General features: G+C 42.4%; 2 protein-coding genes across 14 annotated transcripts in view; one reads left to right on the top strand and one right to left on the bottom strand.

Moving 5' to 3' along the window:
* CCDC149 (coiled-coil domain containing 149) overlaps nucleotides 1-23128 on the top strand; it is a 118909-nt gene that overhangs the window by 31199 nt on the left and 64582 nt on the right. For 7 of the 8 annotated variants that reach the window (XR_008717013.1, XM_055588156.1, XM_055588160.1 and 4 more), the window contains 2 exons: nucleotides 16107-16268; nucleotides 17990-18028. Coding sequence is in view for 7 of the 8 variants with exons in the window: in XM_055588156.1 (XP_055444131.1) it covers nucleotides 16107-16268; nucleotides 17990-18028 (201 nt within the window). In the remaining variant the exon portion in view is untranslated. Of the gene's footprint in view, nucleotides 1-12434; nucleotides 12526-16106; nucleotides 16269-17989; nucleotides 18029-23128 lie in introns of those variants that run through there. The other variant, XM_055588161.1, reaches the window with a different exon arrangement.
* SOD3 (superoxide dismutase 3) overlaps nucleotides 12331-23128 on the bottom strand; it is a 155565-nt gene continuing 144767 nt past the window's right edge. For 4 of the 6 annotated variants that reach the window (XR_008717021.1, XR_008717016.1, XR_008717023.1 and 1 more), the window contains 2 exons: nucleotides 15847-15988; nucleotides 12331-12468 (listed from right to left, as the gene is read on the bottom strand). The gene's annotated coding sequence lies outside the window, so the exon portion shown is untranslated. The remainder of the gene's footprint in view (nucleotides 12469-15846; nucleotides 15989-23128) is intronic. The other 2 variants (XR_008717017.1, XR_008717015.1) reach the window with 1 other exon arrangement.

Below are 23128 nucleotides of genomic sequence, written 5' to 3'. Positions count from 1 at the left end.
ACCCTATAGACGGCAGCCCACCAGGCTCCCCCGTCCTGGGGACTCTCCAGGCAAGAACACTGGAGTAGGTTGCCATTTCCTTCTCCAACGCATGAAAGTGAAGAGTGAAAGTGAAGTCATGCAGTCGTGTCCGACTCTTCGCGACCCCATGGACTGCAGCCTACCAGGCTCCTCCGCCCATGGGATTTGCCAGGCAAGAGTACTGGAGTGGGGTGCCATTGCCTTCCCCGAAGCCACATCGCACCCTAAATCCCACCTGCCATGTTGCTTTTATTAATGGCACCTTTGCATCCCCCCAGTTCTCTCTTGCTACATGATGGTCCAGGAAGCAACTCTGTTAGCAAATGCCACCCCTTTGTACTCCTGGCACATCTATAAAGTGAAGGCATTGCCACCGGTCCCTCTGCTTCTGATATTTGGAGTCAGAGCTGAGAGGTTAAGATCTGATAGGTAGGGATGGGGGTGCCATATTGGGGAATGTTGGGGTCTTTTTATGATTTCTTTTTTGAGAGAAAAGGAAGTGGAGCCACAGCATCTTTACAGCTTTTAAAGATAGATTGACCAAAATGTTGTCCTTGCTTGGCTGCCTGTTTACTGTCACCCAGCCCACAGGGGGAGCCCTCTGCAACTGAATCAAATTATCATCATATAATGGAGTAACCACAGAACCTACTAATATCATGACATTCCCAGTGTGAATGTTATGTGTTATAATATCGTTGCGTAGCATTGGCATTAGCATGTGAGGGTTAGTGACGTGGGCTGTCACCTGTGTCTAGTGTATCACAGGTTCAAGAAAGAACCTCAGATACATGGGTAGTTCCCCCCCACCACCCCGCCCAAACTTTAAACTTTTTATTTTGTATTGGGGTGTAGCCAATTAACAATGTTGTGATAGTTTCAGATGAACAGTGAAGGCACCCAGCCATATATATATAGATGTATCCATTCTTCCCAGGACCCCCCCCTCCCATTCAGGCTGCTACATAACACTGAGCAGAGTTCCAGGACATGGGTGGTTTTAATGCTCCATGCTGAACTGCAAACCAGCATTGTATGTCCCACCCTCAGCATCTTGGCCCGAGGTAAAGTTACAAAGATAATCTAGCATGAGGGAGAGAGCACATTCACTCCAGGCAAGCAATGATTTTTAAAAATATTTGCTCTCTTCAGCAAATTCAAGGGGGTTTCCTAGCCCACGTATGGCCAACTGGATGGAAAGCCGATCTTTTTTGCTTTTCGTTTTCTCATCTTTATCAGCCTTAAAAGTATTAAGTTATACTCTTTGGAGAGCGAGAAGATGGTGAGAAGGGAGAAAAGATAAATAACAGGAGCTAAAGGATTGAAATAGATATTCAGACGAACCTTTGTTATTCATAACTCCAGTTAACCAAGACTGTCAGCGAATTTCACATACCCCCCAGCTACTATGGATCACATTATAAACTCTTCCAATTACCTGAAATCTCACTTAACTGAAATTTCAGCACATCCCCTAGGGCATGTAATAATCAAAGTTTGCCTGTCGAAAGTAATACCAGAGAGGGGAACCGCCATGGTAACTCTGAGAAAGATAAATCATTAAAAAAAAAAAAAAGAGTCATCTTAGAGAATGGCATTAGAATCATTAGGTTACAAACTTGAAATTGCTGAAATGTTATCTAGAAATTACAGAGGCGAACACAGATTTAGAAAAAGACTGTGGAAATGCACAGGAAGCTGTACAGTTGCACATGGATGGGAAGGACTCTCATGAAGGCATGGGTTCGTGGTACGTGGCTGGGATTGCGGAGGCTGGAGGACTTCCGCCAAGTGAGCATCAGTTGTGTGGTCAGCCCCACATTGCATGGACCCTATAGATGCCCACACTCAGTCTGGGGAAGTTCTAAGTATATGTGTATCTCCAGGTGACAGTCCTGTATGTCCGTCTGGAGCAGTGATTCTGCAAGACCTCAGAGGATGGAAGTGCTGAATGGAATATATGCCTAGATGATGAAGGAAGTGCTCATTTTAAGTGATAAAAATGAGCTTAAATACAAAAACTATTTTGATAACTCTATAGGAGCTATCCTGTGCCCTCTCTGTACACATCAAGTTTATGTAAAACTGGTCTTTTTTTCCCCCTAAACGTGATGCTAAAATGGGATTTAGAGATTTAGGTTTAATAATAAATTGATGGCTATCTTACTACAATTTTGTATTACAAATATCATATTTGTAGACAACATGTATATATTTTTTTAGATTCATGGGAACTGAAATTCCTTTATTTCTCAAATATTTGGGGGGCACCCACTCTGGTTGAGGAGCTGTACTTGGCTCTGGAGAAGCAAAGGTGAATGAGGTGGACTCTTGACTGCAAAGAGGCCTCAGTCTGTGGGGAGGCAGGTGATGGTGATGCAACATATGATGTTCTAATTAAGGGTTACCCAGAATGCTGTGTGACTGCCAGGCGCCAGCTCTTACTCTGCTCTGGGATGGCAGGGGGCTTCCCAGTCAGGGACTTGTGAGCTGGGGCCAGGAGCAGACAAAAGAGAGGTGAGGGAGAGCAAGTATAGGGTAGCAGTAAGTGGGACTTGATAGAATCATGGCTGGTGGGAAAAGTCAGGGAGGTGGATTGCAGCCAGATATCAAAGGGCTCTTGTTTGCCACTTCCTTTAATAGAGATATTTTTAAAGAAGAGTGACAGTACCGGATTTGTGGTTTTCAAAGGGAGCCATACCTGGGCTAGACAGGTGAGCAAACAAATGATGATCCCAGCTAGAAATCACTGGGAATTCTGGGAATGGAGGGACTAGCTTATTTGAGGTTGGAGAAGTCATGTTGATTGTTGAATACTGTTTACCTGGCACTGCTGAGTGGATGGGGAGGAGGTATTCCTGGAAAGGGGAAAGAGGGTAGGGTAGGAAGAGGGTGATAGCAGAGTAAAGTGCAGTGGGGGACCAGGGAAGGAAATCCCTCTAAGAGTGAGTACACTGTTGAGAAGTTTCTAAATTATTCCCGAACATGAACCCTTCAGCCATGTGTGTTTATCATCACGCCGAGAAACCTTTCTGGAATAGCAGGCCATGTTCTTGTAGCGGCTAATGAGAGAGAGCTAACCCAATCCCATCAGTAAAAGCCGCCAAGGACCACGAGGCACTGTTTGACAGAGAGGGTCACTTGGTGGAGAGGTCCCCTCCCTGACACTCCAGCTACCTTCATCTCTCTCAGCCGTTATCTGGTTGTAAAGCCATCCAAATAGTAATGTAGTATGTCAGATAGTCATTTAATCATTATGATCTTCCTTGTAGCAATTATGACTTGCTTTATTGTAGATAACAGTAAATGGGTAGATAAAAGTCACTCAGTGATGAAAACTGTAGGTCTGAGTTCTTAAGATGAGAAGCACAAGCTACCTTCAAGTATTTGTGTGGGGGCATGAATTAACATCAACAAATGAGCTATGAGCTCTGCTTTAAAATTGTAATTGAAATGCAATTCAAAAGAAATCTATTTTTGAGAGGATAATAAAAACATTTCATGGTATCTAATATACATGCCAAAAACTGGGCATATTTTTCCAAGTTTATTCCATTCATGTTTCACTGATTACCCAGTATACTTGGTGGGTGTGTGTTTTTCCTTCCTCCAGTTGGTAGGTGTATGTGCCCTGCAGCTGTGTAAACTTCACCACCGTGTATGTATTTTTGTGTGTGTGTGATGAGTAGAGGCTTAAAGGTTAATTCAAATAAAAGTTGGTATTTAATGCCCACCATTTCTTTTTCAACCTTTATGCATGAAGCACTAGAAGGGGAATCTTAGTGAGTCTGAGAAATAAGCTCAATAGAATGCATCTACTTAGGTGTATGTATGGTTAGGCCACTCAAGATGGCTGTGCTCTTGCCTTCTGTACAACCCCTGCCTGACCAGTGCCTGCTTCACCTACACCTTTCTCACCAGACTGACCTTCCTACATACTTGCCCCAGGCCCCAGCTAGTGACTGGTCTTATGTGTCCCTCTGCTAGTTTCCCTGGTAACCTGACATCACTTCACCCTATAACCGGCAGTCTTCCCTTCCCCCTGGAACGAGGCCTGTCACTAAGTCCTGCCCACCATCTGCCGCACACTGTGGGGTGTTGCTCTAGGACCTTGCTTCAGACGAGTAAGCTCCCCATCCGTTAAACCACTGATGTCTCTGTTGCTGACTCCAGGGTCTTTACTTGGTCTTGTAGGCCTGCAGGGAGCTGCCCAACACTAGGTTATTTATGGTGAACACTTGCTGTTTTCTCACTTCCCTGCATTCATTTCTCTTTCTCATCAGCACCCCAATTTGGAAGGTGTTACCACTGGGTAGTCAAGACAGACAGGTCAGAGGGTTACAGTCTGGGTGTCCTGTCCCCTGGGCCCAGAATGACTTGTGATCAGCTTTAGGCTGGTTGGAAACACTCTTTACCTGAGACGTAAAGAATCTGAAACATAACGGAGTTCATTTCTACCCTGTTCAGTCACCTCTAACCCGACCTTCCTTGCACTGAGACCCGGTGGTTCCTGGCCCTGCCTCCAGCCTCCAGAGCCACCTCACTGCCTGCCTATTTCCAAGTCTTCTCTGTCTTCCTGCCAATTCCATGAGTCCCAGTATCCTTGAGCTTCCCTGGTGGCTCTGATGGTAAAGAATCTGCCTGCAATGCAGGAGACCTGGGTTCGATCCCTGGGTTGGCAAGATCCCCTGGAGAAGGGAAAGGCTACCCACTCCAGTATTCTTGCCTGGAGAATTCCATGGACTGAGGAGCCTGGCAAGTTATAGTCCATGGGGTCTCAAACAATCGGACACGACTGAGTGACTTTCACTTGCATTTTCACTTTTTCATCCTTCCAACACATTCCTAGGAAAGAGTGTGGATTACCATTGCCTGCAACCAAAGGATCCTAACAGATATGTGTGGAGAACAGTCTGCCTTCACTACTTATAACCTTCATGATGAAGATAAATTAACCTCTTTGGGCTTCAGTATCCTTATCTCTAAAATGGGGCTGATCCAACAACAGGGTTAACCTTTTTTATTTCAGGGTTAAAAAAAAAAAAACATTTAAAGCAGAGCTTTTGGCATGATTTGGAAAATAGTAATTTTCACTCAGTAGTGGCTGTTCCACTTACTCTTATAATCAAATAAATGTCTTCTTCACATTATTATTACTCCTAACAGTGCCTGGCACATAGTAAACATTCAGAGACTTCTACTTTTTTTCCCTTCCCCTCTCCGAAAACAAACTTACCTTTTATGAGGTAGAGAGCAAATATCCCTGGTGTGTACACCACACATGAACTTGATAAGCAGAATCACACCCTGACTGAAGAGCGGAAATGGGGGCCTAAGGAGAACCCAGCGTGTATCCCTTGGCCCCACCCAGGTGACCAGAAAGTGGGGCATTTGTCAGTGCCCTGTTCAGCTCAGCCCTTTGGAACATGGCTGGGTGGCCTTGTGACCTACTTCCCACCCCCTCATGTGATTGTGATACCAGCTGCTAAGGCTGAGGCTAAGCCCATGCATGCATCTGGTTGCCTAGGTAGCACCTTGCTTAACAATATTGCATTATTCAAGGTGATCACAGACCCCCACATTAAGAAATAGCAAAGCCAGTGTGTTCTTTGTAGGCCTGACAGTTCAGATCAAAACAGGATTCAGAGGTGTGTCTTCAAAGGGGGCCCCGAACCCCAGATCCTTCCCCTCCCCCATGGGCTTGGTAGCCAGTTCTACCCAAGCTGTAGAGTCCAAGATAATGTACACTACATGCTGTCAGAACGAAACTGTCTTTCTAAAAGGATTCTTAATGTCACTCTTCTATGCAGAAACCCTTGGGGCTCCTGCCTGCTGAAAGAATGAAATCTGAACTCGTCAGCAACACTTCCAGGCCCTTTCTGACCCAGCCACCATCTATCTCTCTTTCCATCTTCATCTCACACAGCTTTTATCCCCACCCCTCCACTGAAGCCAGCCCTAGGTGCTGCTCGCTGTGCTGACAATGTGTCTTCCTGCTGCTCACCTTTGTGTTTCTCTGTGGCTGTTTCCCTGCTAGGGGTATTGTTTTCCCATCACCACTCCTGTCACAACTCCATCTATCCCCAGACAAAATTTATCCATCTACTTATTCTTCAGAATCCATTTCAAATGTTCACATCTTCCTCCAGCTCTTTGAGTACCTTCTTTGATCACTTGGCTCATGATAAAAATAGTAGTAATAATAATGAAGGTGGATACAGCACTTACTATTTTAAATGTTTTACATACGCAAGTGCTTTTAATGCTCACATCTGCCCTGTGAAGATACTTTAATTATACTCATTTAATAAATGGTATAACTGAGGCACAGAGAGGCTGAGTAATTGATAACTAGTGAGTGGTAAAGCCAAGATTTGAATATAGGCATTCCAGCTTTTTCTGCCATGCTGTCAGCTGTTACTCTGAACTGCTTTTCTCTGTGTTCTGGGAGTTTTGTTTTTGCTTTGTTTTCTTTATAGCATTTAACATATTATATAGTTGGTAACTATTCATGAATGATGATGAGACTACTTACTATCATCTATTATTATCTCTTTTCTTATAATAATAATTATTATTACTATAAAAAGTACTAGGCACTATTCTAAGTTTATAGGCATTTGTGACTCCCTAGCCAGGAACATGTGCCTTAATTAGGTAATGTGAAAATGGTGCTAAACTTGGAATGAGAAGAATCCTCAGTTTAGATTTTAGCTCTGGCATCTACTTGCCAGCCTTGGATAAGTCAATTTACTATTCTGAGTCCCAGGTTCCTCATTTATATAATAATGGGCTTTAGACCATCCCTGAGGTCTTCACTAGCTATAAGTTTGAGAATCTGTAAAATGGGTCCAATATCACATGGGTCATAGGTGTGTTGAAGATGTAGTAAGATTAAGTTTTCTCATTCATTAGCCATGTACCATGTGCTGTTCTTAGCTTTGGGGATCTGGACGAAACATCACATTCTTGCTGCTATGGATGTGGAGATGTTAAAAGTAAATCAATAATTAGTCCTATAATTCAAGGTCAAGTGGTAAGTACTATGAAGGAAAGTAACACAGTATAAGGAGATTGAGAATCTCTTTCCTAAGAAGGAGACATTACAATAGAAATTTGAATAAAACCAGGGAAGAAGCCATGCAATCCAAGCAGAGAGCAGTGCAAAGGTCCTGAGGTTGGAATTGGCTTAATGTGGTCAAAGCTAGCAAGGAGACCAGTAAAGATGGAGAGCACTGCGCAAGGGGGAATAGAAGCACTTTGGACTTTGTTTCAGTGTGATGTGAGTTTCTGAACCACCATTTGGCACCATGTGCTTTCATTTGAAAAGCATCTTTCTTGTTACTGTTTGGAAAATAGAGGTGGGTAGAACGAGGAAGTAGAAATAGGAGGCTAGGGCCACAGTCCAATCAAGAGATCATGGTGACTTGAAGGAGGATGATAGGGGTAGAAGTGGGTGAGAAGCATTTGAATTCAATATGTCTTATGAAGATAGCACCCATAGAATTTGCTGATGAATACACGAGGGCTGGGAAAGAAAAAGAGGCAAGGGTGAGTCCAGGGTTTTCATGGAAAACCAAATATGGTTTGGTTTACCAACAGGGCAGGTCTGGAGCAGGGCAGGTCTGAGAGAATATCAAGGGCTCATTTAAAATGCCTCTAAGATGCTCAAATAGAGGTACACATTGGCTAGCAGAGCAGGAATACAGGGGAGTGGTCTGAGCTGGGATATCAATTTGGGTAAAATCAGCACAGAGATGACAGCGAAAGTCATTGGACTGAATGAGATTGCCTTGATGCGGGGTTGCTAGGGGTAGAACTGGAGTTAGCCAAGAGGGCTAGGCCTGAGTTATGACTTAGACAATTATAAGGTCAACTGCTCTTTGAAAAATAAAGTGTCTTATGCCCACGATTCAGCTGGTGAATACCCCAGTGTGGGGAACTGACCATCATCTGACACTCCACTAGCAGAGCTCTTGGGAACATGGACTTGGCTGAACACTGAGTAGGACTGTAGGTGGCCTCTACCTCTTCAGCCACTCCCCGTGAAATGCGATTGAAAAGGCCCCGGGATAGAAAGCCCAGAGATACATCCACACACCTAGGTACCCCTATCTTTGACAAAGGAGGCAAAAATATACAATGGAGAAAAGACTCTTTAACCAGTGGTGCTGGGAAGTCTGGTCAACCACCTGTAAAAGAATGAAACTAGAACACTTTCTAACACCATACACAAAAATAAACTCAAACTTGACTAAAGATCTAGATGTAACACCAGAAATTATAAAACTCTTAGAGAAAAGCATAGGCAGAACATTCTCTGACATAAATCACAGCAGGATCCTCTATGACCCACCTTCCCAAATAATGGGAATAAAACCAAAAATAAACAAATGGGACCTAATTAAGCTTCAAAGCTTTTGCACAATGAAAGAAACTATAAGCAAGGTGAAAAGGCAGCCTTCAGAATGGAAGAAGATAATAGCAAATAAAACAACTGACAAAGAATTAATCTCCAAAATATACAAGCAGCTCATGCAGCTCAATACCAGAAAAATGAATGACCCTATCAAAAAGTGGGCCAAAGAACTAAACATATTTCTCCAAAGAAGAAATACAGATGGCTAACAAACACATGAAAAGATGCTCAACATCACTCATTATCAGAGAAATGCAAATCAGAACTACAATGAGGTATCATCTCATGCTGGTCAGAATGGCTGTGATCCAAAAGTCTACAAAAAATAAATGCTGGAGAGGGTGTGGAGAAAAGGGAATCCTCTTACACTGTTGGTGGGAATGCAAGCTAGTACAGCCACTATGGAGACCAGTGTGGAGATTCCTTAAAAAACTGGAAATAGAACTACCATATGACCTAGCAATCCCACTGCTGGGCATACACACCAAGGAAACCAGAATTGAAAGAGACACGTGTACCCTAATGTTCATTGCAGCACTGTTTACAACAGCCAAGACATGGAAGGAATCAAGATATCCACTGGCAGACGAATGGATAAGGAAGTTGTGGTACATATACACAATGGAATATTACTCAGCTATAAAAAAAGAATGCACTTGAGTCAGTTCTAATGAGATGGAGGAAACTGGAGCCTATTATTCAGAGTGAAGTAAGTCAGAAAGAGAAACACCAATATGGTATATTAACGATATATATGGAATTTAGAAAGATGATAACAATGACCCTATATGCAAGACAGCAAAAGAGACACAGATATAAAGAACAGATTTTTGGACTATATGGGAGAAGGCAAGGGTGGGATGATTCGAGAGAATAGCATTGAAACATGGGTATTACCATATGTAAAAGTGCAAGTTCGATGCATGAAGCATGGCACTCAAAGCTGGTGTTCTGGGACAACCTAGAGGGATGGCGTGGGGAGGGGGGTTCAGGATTGGGGGACACATGTACACCCATGGCTGATTCATGTTGATGTATGGCAAAAACCACCACAATATTGTAAAGTAATTAGCCTGCAATTAAAATAAATACGTTTTTTTTTAAAAGAAAAGGCCCCAGGAGGGCTGCCTGTCTTCCAAACAGGGTCTCAAAATACTATGAATTAAAATGGTTTTCAGTTACACAATTATCTCTAAGAGTGTCTTGTTAAAAATATGGTTTGACCCAAGAGAGGTGATTTGTGGAATTGCTAATAATTTAATTGGTACCAATACACAATATTAAAAAGAATCTTAAATTCGTAATTAAGAGCCCTAGTTTGAACTGACAGTTGTTAGCATTGTGACTTTGAAAAAGACGATTAATCTCTGCTATCTTGTCTATAAAATGGGGAAAGCAGTTTTTGTTAAAATTGCCATATAATGTTGCCTATCAAACGAGAGTCTCTGGGAAAATGTTTTGTAAGCTTTAAGTGCTGTAAAAAAATAATGCCTTCAGTTTTGAGAATGTTTCCAAAGCCAAATATTAACATCATACCTTGCATTTCAAGCTCCCAGTAATCTCATTGAGGTAGGCAGCTGCTGCTGCTACTGCTGCTAAGTCGCTTCAGTCGTGTCCGACTCTGTGCGACCCCACAGATGGCAGCCCACCAGGCTCCTCCGTCCTTGGGATTCTCCAGGCAAGAACACTGGAGCGGGTTGCCATTTCCTTCTCCAATGCATGACAGTGAAAAGTGAAAGTGAAGTCGCTCGGTCGTGTCCGACTCCCAGCGACCCCATGGACTGCAGCCCACCAGGCTCCTCCACGCATGGGATTTTCCAGGCAAGAGTACTGGAGTGGGGTGCCAGAGGTAGGCAGAGCAGGTATTAATTAATCCGAGTTGCACCTCAACCCCAAAGAACTGGTTAATTCTATTACATAATGGCTTTACCCCCCAGCTACATTCTTGCCTCTCTTGCTGTCTTTCACTAAATATTTGTTGAATGAATGAATAAATGTATGGAGTAACTTATTGTAGAAAAGTCATTTCCAAACTTTAGAATGGCAGTCCACAGAATATGCTGAAAATATGCATAGAAAGTGTGTTTGTTCCTACACACATATTAACAGACAAAAGTTTCATGAAATAATACTTATCTTTACTGCATGGGATCATGCTATTTTCTGTTCTATTCTGGTTTTGTTTTTGTTTTAAAGAAAACAAGGGTAGCAGCTGAATTGAGTTCATTACACAAACTGATGTATTGTGACCCACAGTTTGGAAGACACTGTTATGGAAGATGCTGGCAGCTGGGAACCTTGTTCTTTGCAATTGGGCAAGTCACTTGGGTTATCTGGGAGGTTTATCCCTGCTCCAGTGTTCATGCTAATTTTCAAGAATAAAGGCATTATGAGGTGATGGGAATAGGCATGTAAGCATTGTGGCAGCTTGGACATTTACTGCATGTAATGTATTTTCAGTTTTTCCTTGCCTATATAAGGAAATAAAAAATCTAATAACGTCCTAGGTTTGGATAATTAACTGTTTGAGAAAGATTTGATTTTCTTCACAAGTGTGTCTTTGAGACTATATAGAGATTTGCAAGGGTGACTTTGAAATAAAAGGCAGTTTCTGTATCTGATATCCTTGGCCCCCAGATATGTTTCTGAGGCAGGATTTTTGGCATCTGAAAGGAAATGCAGTAAGTGAAGTGTATATTGTGTATCAGCCCCAGTAGACTTCTGGGTGGCAGCAAATAATCAAACACATTGATTTGTCTTCAGCAAATGTATGAATATTCACAATCGGTGGCATAAGACAGTAAAAACCCTCACATCAGTTGAGGTCACTAACAAGATGTGAGCACGTTTTCAGTTTTCAAAACTTTGAGCGTTTCAGAAAAACCCATAAGGGATTGTGGAAATTACGTCTTGTTATCCAGGTATCATGTTTTTCCTTCTCAAAATCCCCAGGACCATTTATCCATTTAGGAGACCAAATGCTTGGCTTGGTGCCTAACACAGTGAAAGACACCCAGAAAATATTCCCTGAATGAATGATTGAGACCAACTACAATTTATAGAAAATTGTTGCAACCAAGCCTTTTGAGAAAACAGCCTCTAGTCTTATCCCATTTCCTTTAAGTGGATGGAAACCTTGTTGCCTCTACTTGGCTCCCTCACAAGGAGCAGAGGAGAGGGATGCTCATGAATTCTTTATTTTTTCCTTCTTCCTTCAGGCCTTGTATCTAGTTTTAGAAGGGGGTGGGTGAAGAGATTCTAAACATAAAAGGAGCCAAATTTAAAATTCCCCTTTCTTAGCTTCCCTATGCTGAAAATACCAACTAGATGTAGTAACCAACTCCATGAATATTCTGATTGTTTTTTCACGGAATGCTTAGTTTGTCAGAAATTGGGGTTTCACAAGCTTGGCTATACAAAGACTTGGGTTCAGATTCTAGCTCTACTAAACCCTTAGCATATAACATAAACTCTTTCAGTCTCACGTTCTCATTTAGGAAATATACATTGAAATAACACAGTAACCCCACTGCAGTGCTGTGGGGATTAAAGGAGATCATCCGTGGAAAGCATTTGACATAAAACTTTGGTTTTGTTGTTGCTAACAGCAATAATAATAGTGATAATATCAATCCTCCTCATCATTGTGGTAACTCAGGAGAAGCACAGAGCAGGGCAGATTTGATCTCCCCAATCTGGCTACCCTCATCCTTTGCTATGGATCGTGTTCGTCAGGATGGGCTAAGATGTGCTCTGATAACAAACACCCCCTAATCTTTGTATCTTAATGGTACAAAAGTTTATTTCTGGATCACACAGATTACTCTGTGGACCCAAATGATTCTTCAGAGCAGTTGTCTGCTGTGGTTCCATGATCCAAGTTGTGCTGGTGATTCATACCTTGACCCTCGGGATCATCCACCCTGGAACTGACTCGTAGTCCTCCGGTTCCCCTTTACTGTATAAAGCAAGTTACGTGGTTCTGCCTTACTCCAAAGCAATGGGGGGAGAACAGTCCGGCCAGATGCCTGGAAGTAAAGAAGAACGAGAAATACTGGTGAGAGGCACTAACGACGACCACGCAGGTATTTAGCCTTTTCTCACTCTGTCGTAGATGGTTATCACAAACACAGTGGTGATTGCTTTGGCCTGAGCACCCTTTCCAACCAGGTGGCTGCCCTGAAGTTACTGCTGCAGGTGATCTTTAGAAATCATTGAGCTAACTCTGCCCTAGGTGAGGTAGAGGAGGTACTTTCTAGGCACCGGAAGTGAGTCATGCCTCCTGGGTTGGAGCCCCACCCCCAAGTGTTCTCCCCAGCACCCTGCACCCCAGTGATACTGGATGAGATGTTGAAATCATGGGTTCCTCATGTTAGGAGGCACTCTTGGGAACCCTGCTCATTTTCCAAGAGTGGAAACTGAGACCCAGGCAGCATGAGTTTGTTTTGTTTCCTGTTTTCTGGAGCTTTCCCAGGGTCCCCAAATTCATGATTAGCCCATCACTTAACCTATATCTGGACAGAGGCCTCCTGGCTCTGCCTGGTCGTTTTCTACTGTCCACCACTTGCATCAGCCATACTTATCCTCCTTTAGAAGCGGAGATGCCCCATATACAACAACTGGCTTGTCTCGCTTTCTGTTCTATTTCTGGTCCCTTCTAAGGCTGAGGCTGGACCTGTGCGTTCCCTGGTTGTTCAGAGCGACTCATGGAGGAGGATCTTCAGCACCTTTTTCTTTCTTTTTTGTCATTTGTTTTTTGTTTCCAATTGGAGGGACAGGAAATGGGACAATTTAGCAGTTGCTACCACAGGGACTAAACTGTCACCATTTTAGAAGAATGAGAAATTCTGTCTCATTCCCCAGTACACCCCACCCCCACCCCCATATACCTCCCAGAGTTTCTATTGATATTTTAATGAGACTGCATGTAGAAGCTCTTTGGCCAGATGGTAAAATATGGTCCCTGCTTGTACTTGTTCAGAACCCCTCTGTGCTATAAAAAGGGGGCTCAGACAACCCTGAATGGCTCTGAGACTGAGGCTTGCCTGGAAATTCTGGGCAGCAGCTGGCCTTTCAGTCCCTCCAGACTATGTTCATTGTTTCTAACTTCACAGTGTGAAGCTGAGGCCTCCAGAGCCTGGGTTTTCAAAGTACAGGTGGAGTAAGAATCACCTGTGCCATGTGCTAATAGCAGACTTCTGAGCCAACCACCAGCGATTGACGATTTGGGCAATGTGTGAGCTGGGGGTGAGCAGTCTGAGCCCAGGCTCAGAAATCTGCATTTTCACAAGCGTCCCAGGGTAACATAGAGCAAGTGCACCAAGGTGGCAGAACTACAGAGGAGGTGTCCCATCTTCAGCCAGAGCAACAACACTGGAGCTATTTTATAAATAAGGCTTAAGCCTAAGGCTTGTTCTGCTGACAGAAACAAATGACATGGAATAACATTTTTGCAATTCACTATTCTAGACCACAGTAAGCAGAAGAAAGAACCATCCAGCAGTGGCTTTCTCAAGACCAAACTTGAAGTGGCTTCATCTTTATACAGAATGAGTTTCTTACGCTTTGATGAAATTTATAATTGTCTTGTTTTCCACACCCTAAACACAGCCAAACAGCAGCAATGCTGCTCCTCAAATCCTTGGTCCCTGGGTCTTAGGCACCTCTGTGCCTGTTTTCTACCAAGTGTCTTAGACAGAGAGGGAATGGATGTCTACTTCTGCTCTTTACAGCTTCCAAGGCCCAGTTTGTGTCATGCTTTGGGAGAGAAGCGGCTTCTCTCTTGGACCCTCACAGACTGCAGTTCAAGGTTAGGGAACTTGAATTCCATTTTGCCAGTAAGTGGTGGCCCTTACCTGGTCGCCTTCAATAGACCAGATGTGACTCTAACCTTGCCTGCTTCAGCTTATAACATCTACACATGATTGTGATTTTCTTCCCCAAAGTGGGAAGAATCGGAGTATATGTGGGCCCTTAGATTTGGCTCTGAAGGGACAAAGGCTGTCTTTGTGCCATCAGGACTAACACCACTGCCAGCCGAGGCTGCTGATCACAGGCAAAGAACTGAAGGCACAAGGGTAGATCTGTTAAATGGTGTAAATGGTATTTTTTCCTGTGAAATCTCAATACCTCCCTGAGGACACTGCTGTTCAGGTTTTTGAGCTACTCTTCTCTGATATTTACACGTCGGGGATTTTACTCTTGAGAAATCACTGTGGCAACAGAACCATTTGCCTCCACGAAGACGATGTCAAAGTCTTAAAATCTGGGACATTTTAAGGCAGGATTCCAACCTCATTACTCCCTGGAATAAGATTCATCCAAGGTGGAAGTGTCCTCTCTTAGAACTCAAATCATCTCAGAATGGCTTTTCTTTCCCCTTTGTTTTTGAAGCTAAGCAATTACTTTTTTTTTTTTTAAGGAAAAAAAATGTGCTAATGCACAAAACTCTCTTTTACCCCTTTCATTTATTTGAAATTGAACTTAACAAAGTCAGTTCCAAGCAAGCACTATATATGAGTAATGCTTTTTGTCCATAAAAGAGCATTGACTCGAATGGTATGGGAGTGCTGATCCTCTGTCTGCTTTGTGTGAGCGTCCGTAATGACAAAGTGCTCATGTCAGAGTGTATAATGAAACTATAAATTGTTTTCATGAATGCTCTGAATTTGGTCTTTTACGGGGCAAATTCAAAAGGTATTTAGTGCCACATCTCACATATGTGAATAACACCAGATGGTACAATAGACCCAGTTAAAAGGACAGAATCCCAGTCGGGCTTCTGGCCCAGGTGGTGGGTGATTGTCAGGTGAGGGTCTGTCATAGTGGAGGGAGTGGGGCGATGGAGGGACGAAGATATCCTGCAACTCTGAGGAAGAGTTCCAGCAAGATGGAACTTGACTTTGAGGGGATAATTTAGTGTGACTAAAATATTTCACTCATAAAATTGGTCTCTGGGTGGTAGGTATCTGCACTTGAATCCTAGAAAAAAGTGCGCACCTCTGCCCGATTTTAGTGAACAAAAACTCTCAAGTGAGAAAATGTCTGCTGGGTTGCATGGGCAGGTGCAATGTATTGTAGTAATGTATAGTTTGATCAAATTATTTTTATTACATTTTTTGTATTTTTTAAAATTATAGAAACCATATAGGTGTATTCTAGAACATTTGGCAAACATAAAAAAGTATAAAGATTAAAGAAAACATGCAAATAATTTTGCTACCAAGAGATAATTATTAGTAGTATACAGAATTTTTACTAAATTTGTGTTACGTTATTTTGTAAAATTTTAATAGAATTTTACACAGTCTTATCAGGATATATAAATGCCTTTTGAAACAAAATTTGGCATCCTGTTATCTATTTAACTATGGAATTGTTTAAAAGGATTGTGCTTTCTAACTTACCAATTATTTTCCCTGTCTCAGTTGGCCAAACTTCATGAACGTCCACGGTTCTGGTTCTGTCACAAGGGCACTGTGTCAGGTACTTTAGCAGCTTTTGGGCTCACGTGTCATTGAATGACAAATGTCTCTGGGTATATGATCTCTGAAGACAAAAAGCAACAAAGCAAAATCAGCCCTGCGGAGTGTGTAAACTCCAACGCAGGTGAAAGGAGGGCGGCTTGATGACAGTTCTGAGACACGTGGGTGTGTTTATTCTGCAGTACCTGGTGTGTAAAAGGAAGCTGGAGAGTAAGAAGGAAGCCCTGCTGATCCTTTCCAAGGAGCTGGACACATGCCAGCAGGAAAGGGACCAGTACAAACTCATGGCCAACCAGCTTCGAGAGCGTCACCAGTCCCTGAAGAAGAAGTACCGCGAACTCATCGTGCGTATTACGTTATGATGATGTCCCTGTTCCCTTACGGAGATAGAAAGAGGGGCTTTAAACATGCGATCTCTTCTAAAGAGGCCTGAATCCAGACAGTTACCAACTGGAAAGACATAAAAGTCTTTCACGTTATCAGGACATGAAAGTCATCAACCCTACTTCCTCCACACCCAGTACCATTTGATACTGGTTGATAAGTATATGCTTCTGGATACTTGCTCTGGCACCCGTGAATGTACACACATATCTGAATATGTCTGCGTGTGCCTTATTTACTTATTAATGAATTGTATGAAGGGTTTATTTTTCTGGAGGATTCATGTTATAAATCGATTCTAATACAGAACCCACTAACTAGCTGCATGCGGTTATTTAAGTTTCATTTTGAATTAATTAGAATTAAAATTGAACACTCAGACTCGTCATATTTCGTGTGCTCAATCGCTATAGTTGGCTGGGGCTACCGTATGGGATTGTGTTTATATAGAACATTTCCATGCTGGCTGCTATATTGGACAGTTAGCTGTGGGACATGTCCCTCATTGCAGAGAGTCCTATTGGACAGCTTTATATAAATGTGACTCTAAAACTTGCTCTTTTCGCTCAGCACTTTATTTTGGACATCTCTCTAGGCCATATATACAGATTTAACTCATTAAAAAAAATTTGCATAGTAGTATTGCCATAATTTTTAAACCTTTCCCTCTCCTGGGCAATTAGATTTTCTCTAGTTTTCATATGGCACAATTTTTAAGGATGCAAATTAAAATGAATTGGAGGATACCAACTGCATAGTGCTATTTTGTATTCTCACTTCGTTTTTTCTCACTTATGCCATCTCTTTTTTAAGTGCTGACACTATTGCTTACGTTTAACCAGCTTTGCTGGGGTCATTGAATTGTCCTCAACAGAAATACAATAGAAAGATTCCTAAGGTTAAAGTAATGTTGACTTACATGAGGACTGCATCAGATATAGGAATACTGTTTCCTGAGCATTTATCATTTACCTGAGATATTTATGTATTCCCAGATGGCACATGAGGGAGAGAAATTAAATCCTTTTAAGACAAAAATCTGATAGGGCTATAAGTTCTCAGTTAGTTTTCTTGTATTTTGGGCATATCCTGTCCCCAAATTGTTCTGCCTATAGAGAAAATTCAAGTGTGTGTGTATATGCACGTGCATATGTGTGTCCATTACTATTACCTTGAATCTAATTATTTAAAAAAGGAAAGCAAACCAAATGAAATACTAATTGTTTAGTCTGCTCAAAAGTAATTTTGATAAATCTAAGTAATGAATTTATTTGGCTCACATAGGTTTAGAAAATATATCAGTTCAGTTTAGTCACTCAGTCGTGTCCGACTCTGCGACCCCATGGACTGCAGTACACCAGGCTTCCCAGTCCATCATCAACTCCCAGAGCTTGCTCAAACTCATGTCCATCAAGTCAGTGATGCCATCCAACCATCTTATAGAAAACATATAAATTGGTCCTAATTGAAAGTGGTTCTTTAGAGGTTTTCCCAAAATAACTCTGGTTCAGTTTACAGTTATCAGTTTTTAAAGTATATTTTAGTTTGGTTCAGAACATTGCTGGTTGCAAGGGGCAGGAGTGTGGAGGGTCTGAATTTAGTTCATAGTTCAGTACAGTTCCTTGAAGCTACATATATCTGATTTTTTAAAAAATAAAATGTAACATTGGTTTCTTTGTAGGATGGAGATCCATCACTTCCCCCTGAAAAGAGGAAACAGGTAAGACTTACTCCTGATCTTTGGTAACTCTCAGGATGCTTGTATTGATGTCTTACAACAACTGGAGGATCAGGGAATCCCAAAATGTGTAGAGAAATCTTTTAATTTCTCAGAGGTGTTGTATTACTGGGGGAAGTGTGGTTCAGAAACACTGACTACAAAGAGGAGCTAAGGATTGGGTGAAGGGACACAGTGAAGTCTAACAGGATAGAAGAGGACACCCAAGTTGACCGTGTTCCCTTTCTTGTTGGGGACCCTGTTGAAAAACCACGAGTTGAGGGCACACTGCTAGCGGGCTTTAGCTCACTGTTCCATGGATGAATGCCATTCTGCCACTTGAGACTTTTAAAGACATCTTCCCAGCAAAACTCATAAGCCATTTATGTTCTGTCCTAAATGCTAACCAGCATTGTTTATTGATGAATCCATTTCCCACAGATTGTAGGTGCCCACTTTTATCAATGAACAAATCCTTATCTTGTGTATGTGTGTGTGTGTGTGTTTCTGGACTTTCTGTTTGTTCCATTGAGCTTCCTGTACCATCCTATTTGTACCACATTATTCTGTTTTTGTTTATACTTTCAATACCTGTTTGGGCTATTATCCTTAGCTTTGCTCTTTCTTTTCAGATTTCTTTTTTTTTTTAATATAACTGACAAATATTTTATCAAGTCCTCCTCTGATCCCCACCCCACCCAAACCCATTCCTGTTGGTATTTTGATTGGAGTTTTCTTAAATTTATAGATTGATGTAGGGACAGTTAACACTTTTATAGCATTATGTCCAGGAATATCATACATCAAATTTTTAAAATCCAGTTGCATGCATACATATATATATATTGCTTTTTTCAAAGATATCTTGTTAGCTGTTTCCTTAACTTCACAATTTTCTATACTGACACACCCTGACTGGTAGCCTTTCATGGGCTTGAAGGTAGCCTGGATGATGGTGATATTAATGCCATGTGTTCCATGTTATGGGAAACCCTCTGCACCAGAGCAGGGCTTCAAAACTGGTGGATGAAAATAAGGACTCAGGAATTGTTTGCTGTCCTCAGAGCTGTAGTGGCTCAGCCAACATCCTGTTTTTGTTCATTGATCATATACCTGGTGCAGCATATAAACACATAAGCTTCATGACTGTGTAAACTGTAGACACACACGCACACAACATTTACCCTTAAATAACAATTCGGTCCTACGGTTACCCTTTCAGGCATTCAGTTCTGGTCACTCCCATATTCCTTTCCTATTTTATTTGATTATTTTGTAATGCTCCAGCTTTGAGCTAATACCAGATTCTTCTATGGAGCTAATTGATGTTTTTTTCCTAAACAAAATGATGTGCAAATTTATCATAAATGTTTTAAAATTGGGATCCTTAGTGTGGGATCACTTATGTTTTTGTTTTTGGTGTCTATGAGCTGTCATCTTTGCTGCGATTTTAGGGTTTGTTAGTATTCATGAAGGAGTTTTACAGTGTAAGTGAATTCACGTTCCGTGACTTTATAATAAAAAATTTACATTGACTGAAGAGAATCTGATGAATTCCAGTAAGTCTGTCAAGCTGCATTCTTACAACTCTGGGGAAACAAACAGGTTCAATGTCCTAAGTTCTGGCTTTGGAGCTTTTAATATGGCATTTAGTTTCTGTCCCTTTAGGATTTAGTGTGGTGGTTTGAGCTTGGGCTCTGCACCCTTCCTGCCTGTGATGGATGACATAGGACGGACTGGGGTACCAGTGACAGACATTCTAAACTGCTCAAATAGTAAAGGAGTCGATACCCTTGCATAACCGCAAGTTGAGAGGTAGTGCAGGTCTCAGATGCTGTAGTGTCATGTACTCATTCTCTCTTCTCTACCATACTTATCAAAGAAAAATACAGTAAATCAAATATTGGATTTCAGATGGACCATGAACACGTTTTTAGTATAAGAGTGTGGGACTTTCCTGGTGGCTCAGATGGTAAAGAATCTGCCTGAAATGCAGGAGACGTGGGTTCGATCCCTGGGTCAGGAAGATCCCCTGGGGAAGGAAATGGCTACCCACTCCAGTATTCTTACCTGGAGAATTCCATCAACAGAGGAGCCTGATGAGCTACAGGGCATGGGGTTGCAAAGAGTCAGACACGACTGAGCGACTAACACTTTCAATTTCATGTATCGTGCAATAATATTTACTTAACTAAAACAATATTGACTGTTAATCTGAAGTTCACATAGAGCTGGGAATCGTATATTTTATCAGACCATTCTATCACTGTGCCGATTTTAACATCAGTTTCTTCTTGAATTTAGCATCAGCTTTCTCCTGAGGCCAGTTCCCATAAGCAGGAAAGACCGAAAACCCAGCCCTGGAATATAAGTCCTTCCCTCCAGTCTCACTGGGCCAATGTAGGACATGCTGTCCTTCCTGGTCTGTTAATATTCACTGCTAAGTCGCTTCAGTCATGTCCAACTCTGTGCAACCCCATAGACGGCAGCCCATCAGGCTCCACCATCCCTGGGATTCTCCAGGCAAGAACACTGGAGTGGGTTGCCATCTCCTTCTCCATTAATATTCACTGGGAGGATACTATTCATTAATTGGCTTAGATTAATCACCTGGGATGGAAGGGCATTGATACCCTCTAAACTAATCATGTGCCTTGGGAAGTTTCCTTTCCAGGCCTGAGACTTGGTGTTTCCATCTACAAAATGGGAATAAATATGGTGCCCACTGCATGGTGTGGCTGTGAGGAACAAATGAGATAACAAAAGTAGAGTCTTCAGCACAGTGCCTGGCACAGGGTGAGGATCAATAAATATTTATCATCCTCTCCCCCTCCTGATCATCCCTTTCTTTTCTAATCAACTGTATATTTGTGTGGCTTTGTCAGGACTCTTCTGGTTACACTTGGAAACTTGAAATAGCTTGGGCCAAAGAGGAAGTTACTGGCTCATAGAACCTCAGAAGGGTTGGGTGAGCAGCCACCTTGGGAGGCAGAAATGCAGCCAGGCCTCAAGACCAGCTACCACCAGCACTCAGGGGCCCCCAGGTTTTTCCTCTGCCTTCAGCATTCTCTGGGTCAGCTCTCATTTCTTTTTCTGGACCTGCTTTCTCTATAGAATAGGAAACATGACTGCTGACCACATAAGGGCTACAGATCCCACGTCTTTGATCTCTAGGAAGAAGCTGCTCCCTGAGTCCCAGGAGATAGCTCCCCTAGGCCAGGCTCAGTCCAGGAGTCCACTTCAGGGTCAGCTGGGCATGGCCAGGCATACTGTAGATATAAGGCAGTTTCTGCTGTTGTCATGGTGACAGGATGCTGGGTAGACTGTGTCTTAACCATCTGCTCTACGTGCCTTCCTGAGACAGTCTTGGAATGACAAATCGTAATGATGGCAGCCAGTGTTTTTGAGTGCTCATCCTTGCCATATCAGACCCTATGCCCAACATTACACCTTGGAGGATCCCATTTAATTCCCACACCACCATGGGAGGTGGGGTTATTATTGCCATCAGACAAACTAGGAAATTGAGGCCAGTGGCAGTTAAGTAAATTACTGAAGGGAAATAACATAAGGAATTGGTGATGGAGAAAGAGTATAAAGTCCTGCAGTCTACTCAGAGCTCATTCTTAGAGCCACCATGGTTCAGTAAGAGTTTATGGAACACCTTATGTGTATCCTGTGCTGATTAGACACTAGGAACACAGGAGTGAAAAAAGTCAGACCCAAATCCTTGAGTGTGTGAAACCTAAATGGCTCAAGAGCATTGTCATTTGCACCTCTTGTCCTGGCATAATTTTATTTTTACGTAAGATTTTTTTGATGTGGTTGTCCTACTCTTTTTTGTGAGCAGCCTGCCAAGCTCCTCTGTCCATGGGATTACCCAGGCAAGAATACTGGAATGGGACCATTTTGAAAGTCTTCATTGAATTTGTTACAATATTGCTTCTGTTATACACACACACACGCACACACACACACACACACACACACACACACATATAGAGATAGACCAGGAGGTATGTGGGATCTTAGCTACCCAACCAGGGATGGAACCCACACCCGTTGCTTTGGAAGGCAAACTCTTAACCACTGGACTGCCAGGGAAGTCCCTGTTCTGACATAATTTGTATTAGTGCTCCCTTCTCTCTCTAGAGTGTCTTGATTTGGATGATAAATAATATAGTTACCTTAAGTTACCTAAGCATCACAGTAGAGATGCTGAGAGCAGACAATAAACAAAATAATTAAAATATATAAGATGTTAAATGGTTTAGTCGGTGCAATGGAGAGAAAAATATAGCCCAAAGCCAGGGAGGGAATTCTGGCTTAGTAATGGAAAAAATGTCTTGATAAACAATGGGGGGAAATAGTTCTAGTATTTGTGGAAAAATTCTTACCTGTTTAAAATATAGGTTTTCAAATTTTGTTTACCTTTAGTTGATTTATAAAAGCATGCTGTTGGTTTTTGGGCGGGCAAGGGTGTTCAGATGCCCTCTTCATTAGCTCAGTGTGGGGAAGAGAATGCACTGTTGAATTTGCAGGTGCTGGTTACAGTGAAACTTTCCATTTAGCCAGAAGCAGACAGCTTTAGCATCTGTGTGCTGGTACTGGATGAGAGAGGCACAATTACCTTCTTCACTTTTTCCTCAGCAGGAACAAGGGGTGGAAGTGTGCGCCCTGACCTAGTGTCTCCTGTCTATCGCGTGTTTATCCCAAAGGCAAAACAGTAGGTGAAGTATTTACCCCTCCAGCTGCAAAGCAAATGTACCTGTGTTAGCAGAAGGCATTGGAATGAGAACTAGCTGCCAGGGTAACAGATGGGACATGGAAGGGGGTCAAGAGATCCCCACATTGGAAAAGGGGAAGAAGCAGCATTGAGGACCTCATTGGCCACAGGCCTCGAAACCGTGGCTTCAGTTTCTTGACTTGAAGGAGGGATTCCTATGGCTTCCTCCCCTCTTCAGCTCAGAAGGAGAGATATCATCACTGTCTTATGGACTAAATGTTTACATCCCCCCCCACAATAAATTCACATGTTGAAACTCCGCTCCTCAGTGTGGTGGTGTTGGGAGGTGGGGCCTCTGAGAGGTAGTTAGGATGAGG

This window comes from Bubalus kerabau, chromosome 7, assembly GCF_029407905.1.
Source record: "Bubalus kerabau isolate K-KA32 ecotype Philippines breed swamp buffalo chromosome 7, PCC_UOA_SB_1v2, whole genome shotgun sequence".
Lineage (NCBI taxonomy): Eukaryota > Metazoa > Chordata > Mammalia > Artiodactyla > Bovidae > Bubalus > Bubalus kerabau.
This window is presented reverse-complemented; position numbering and strand designations above follow the sequence as displayed.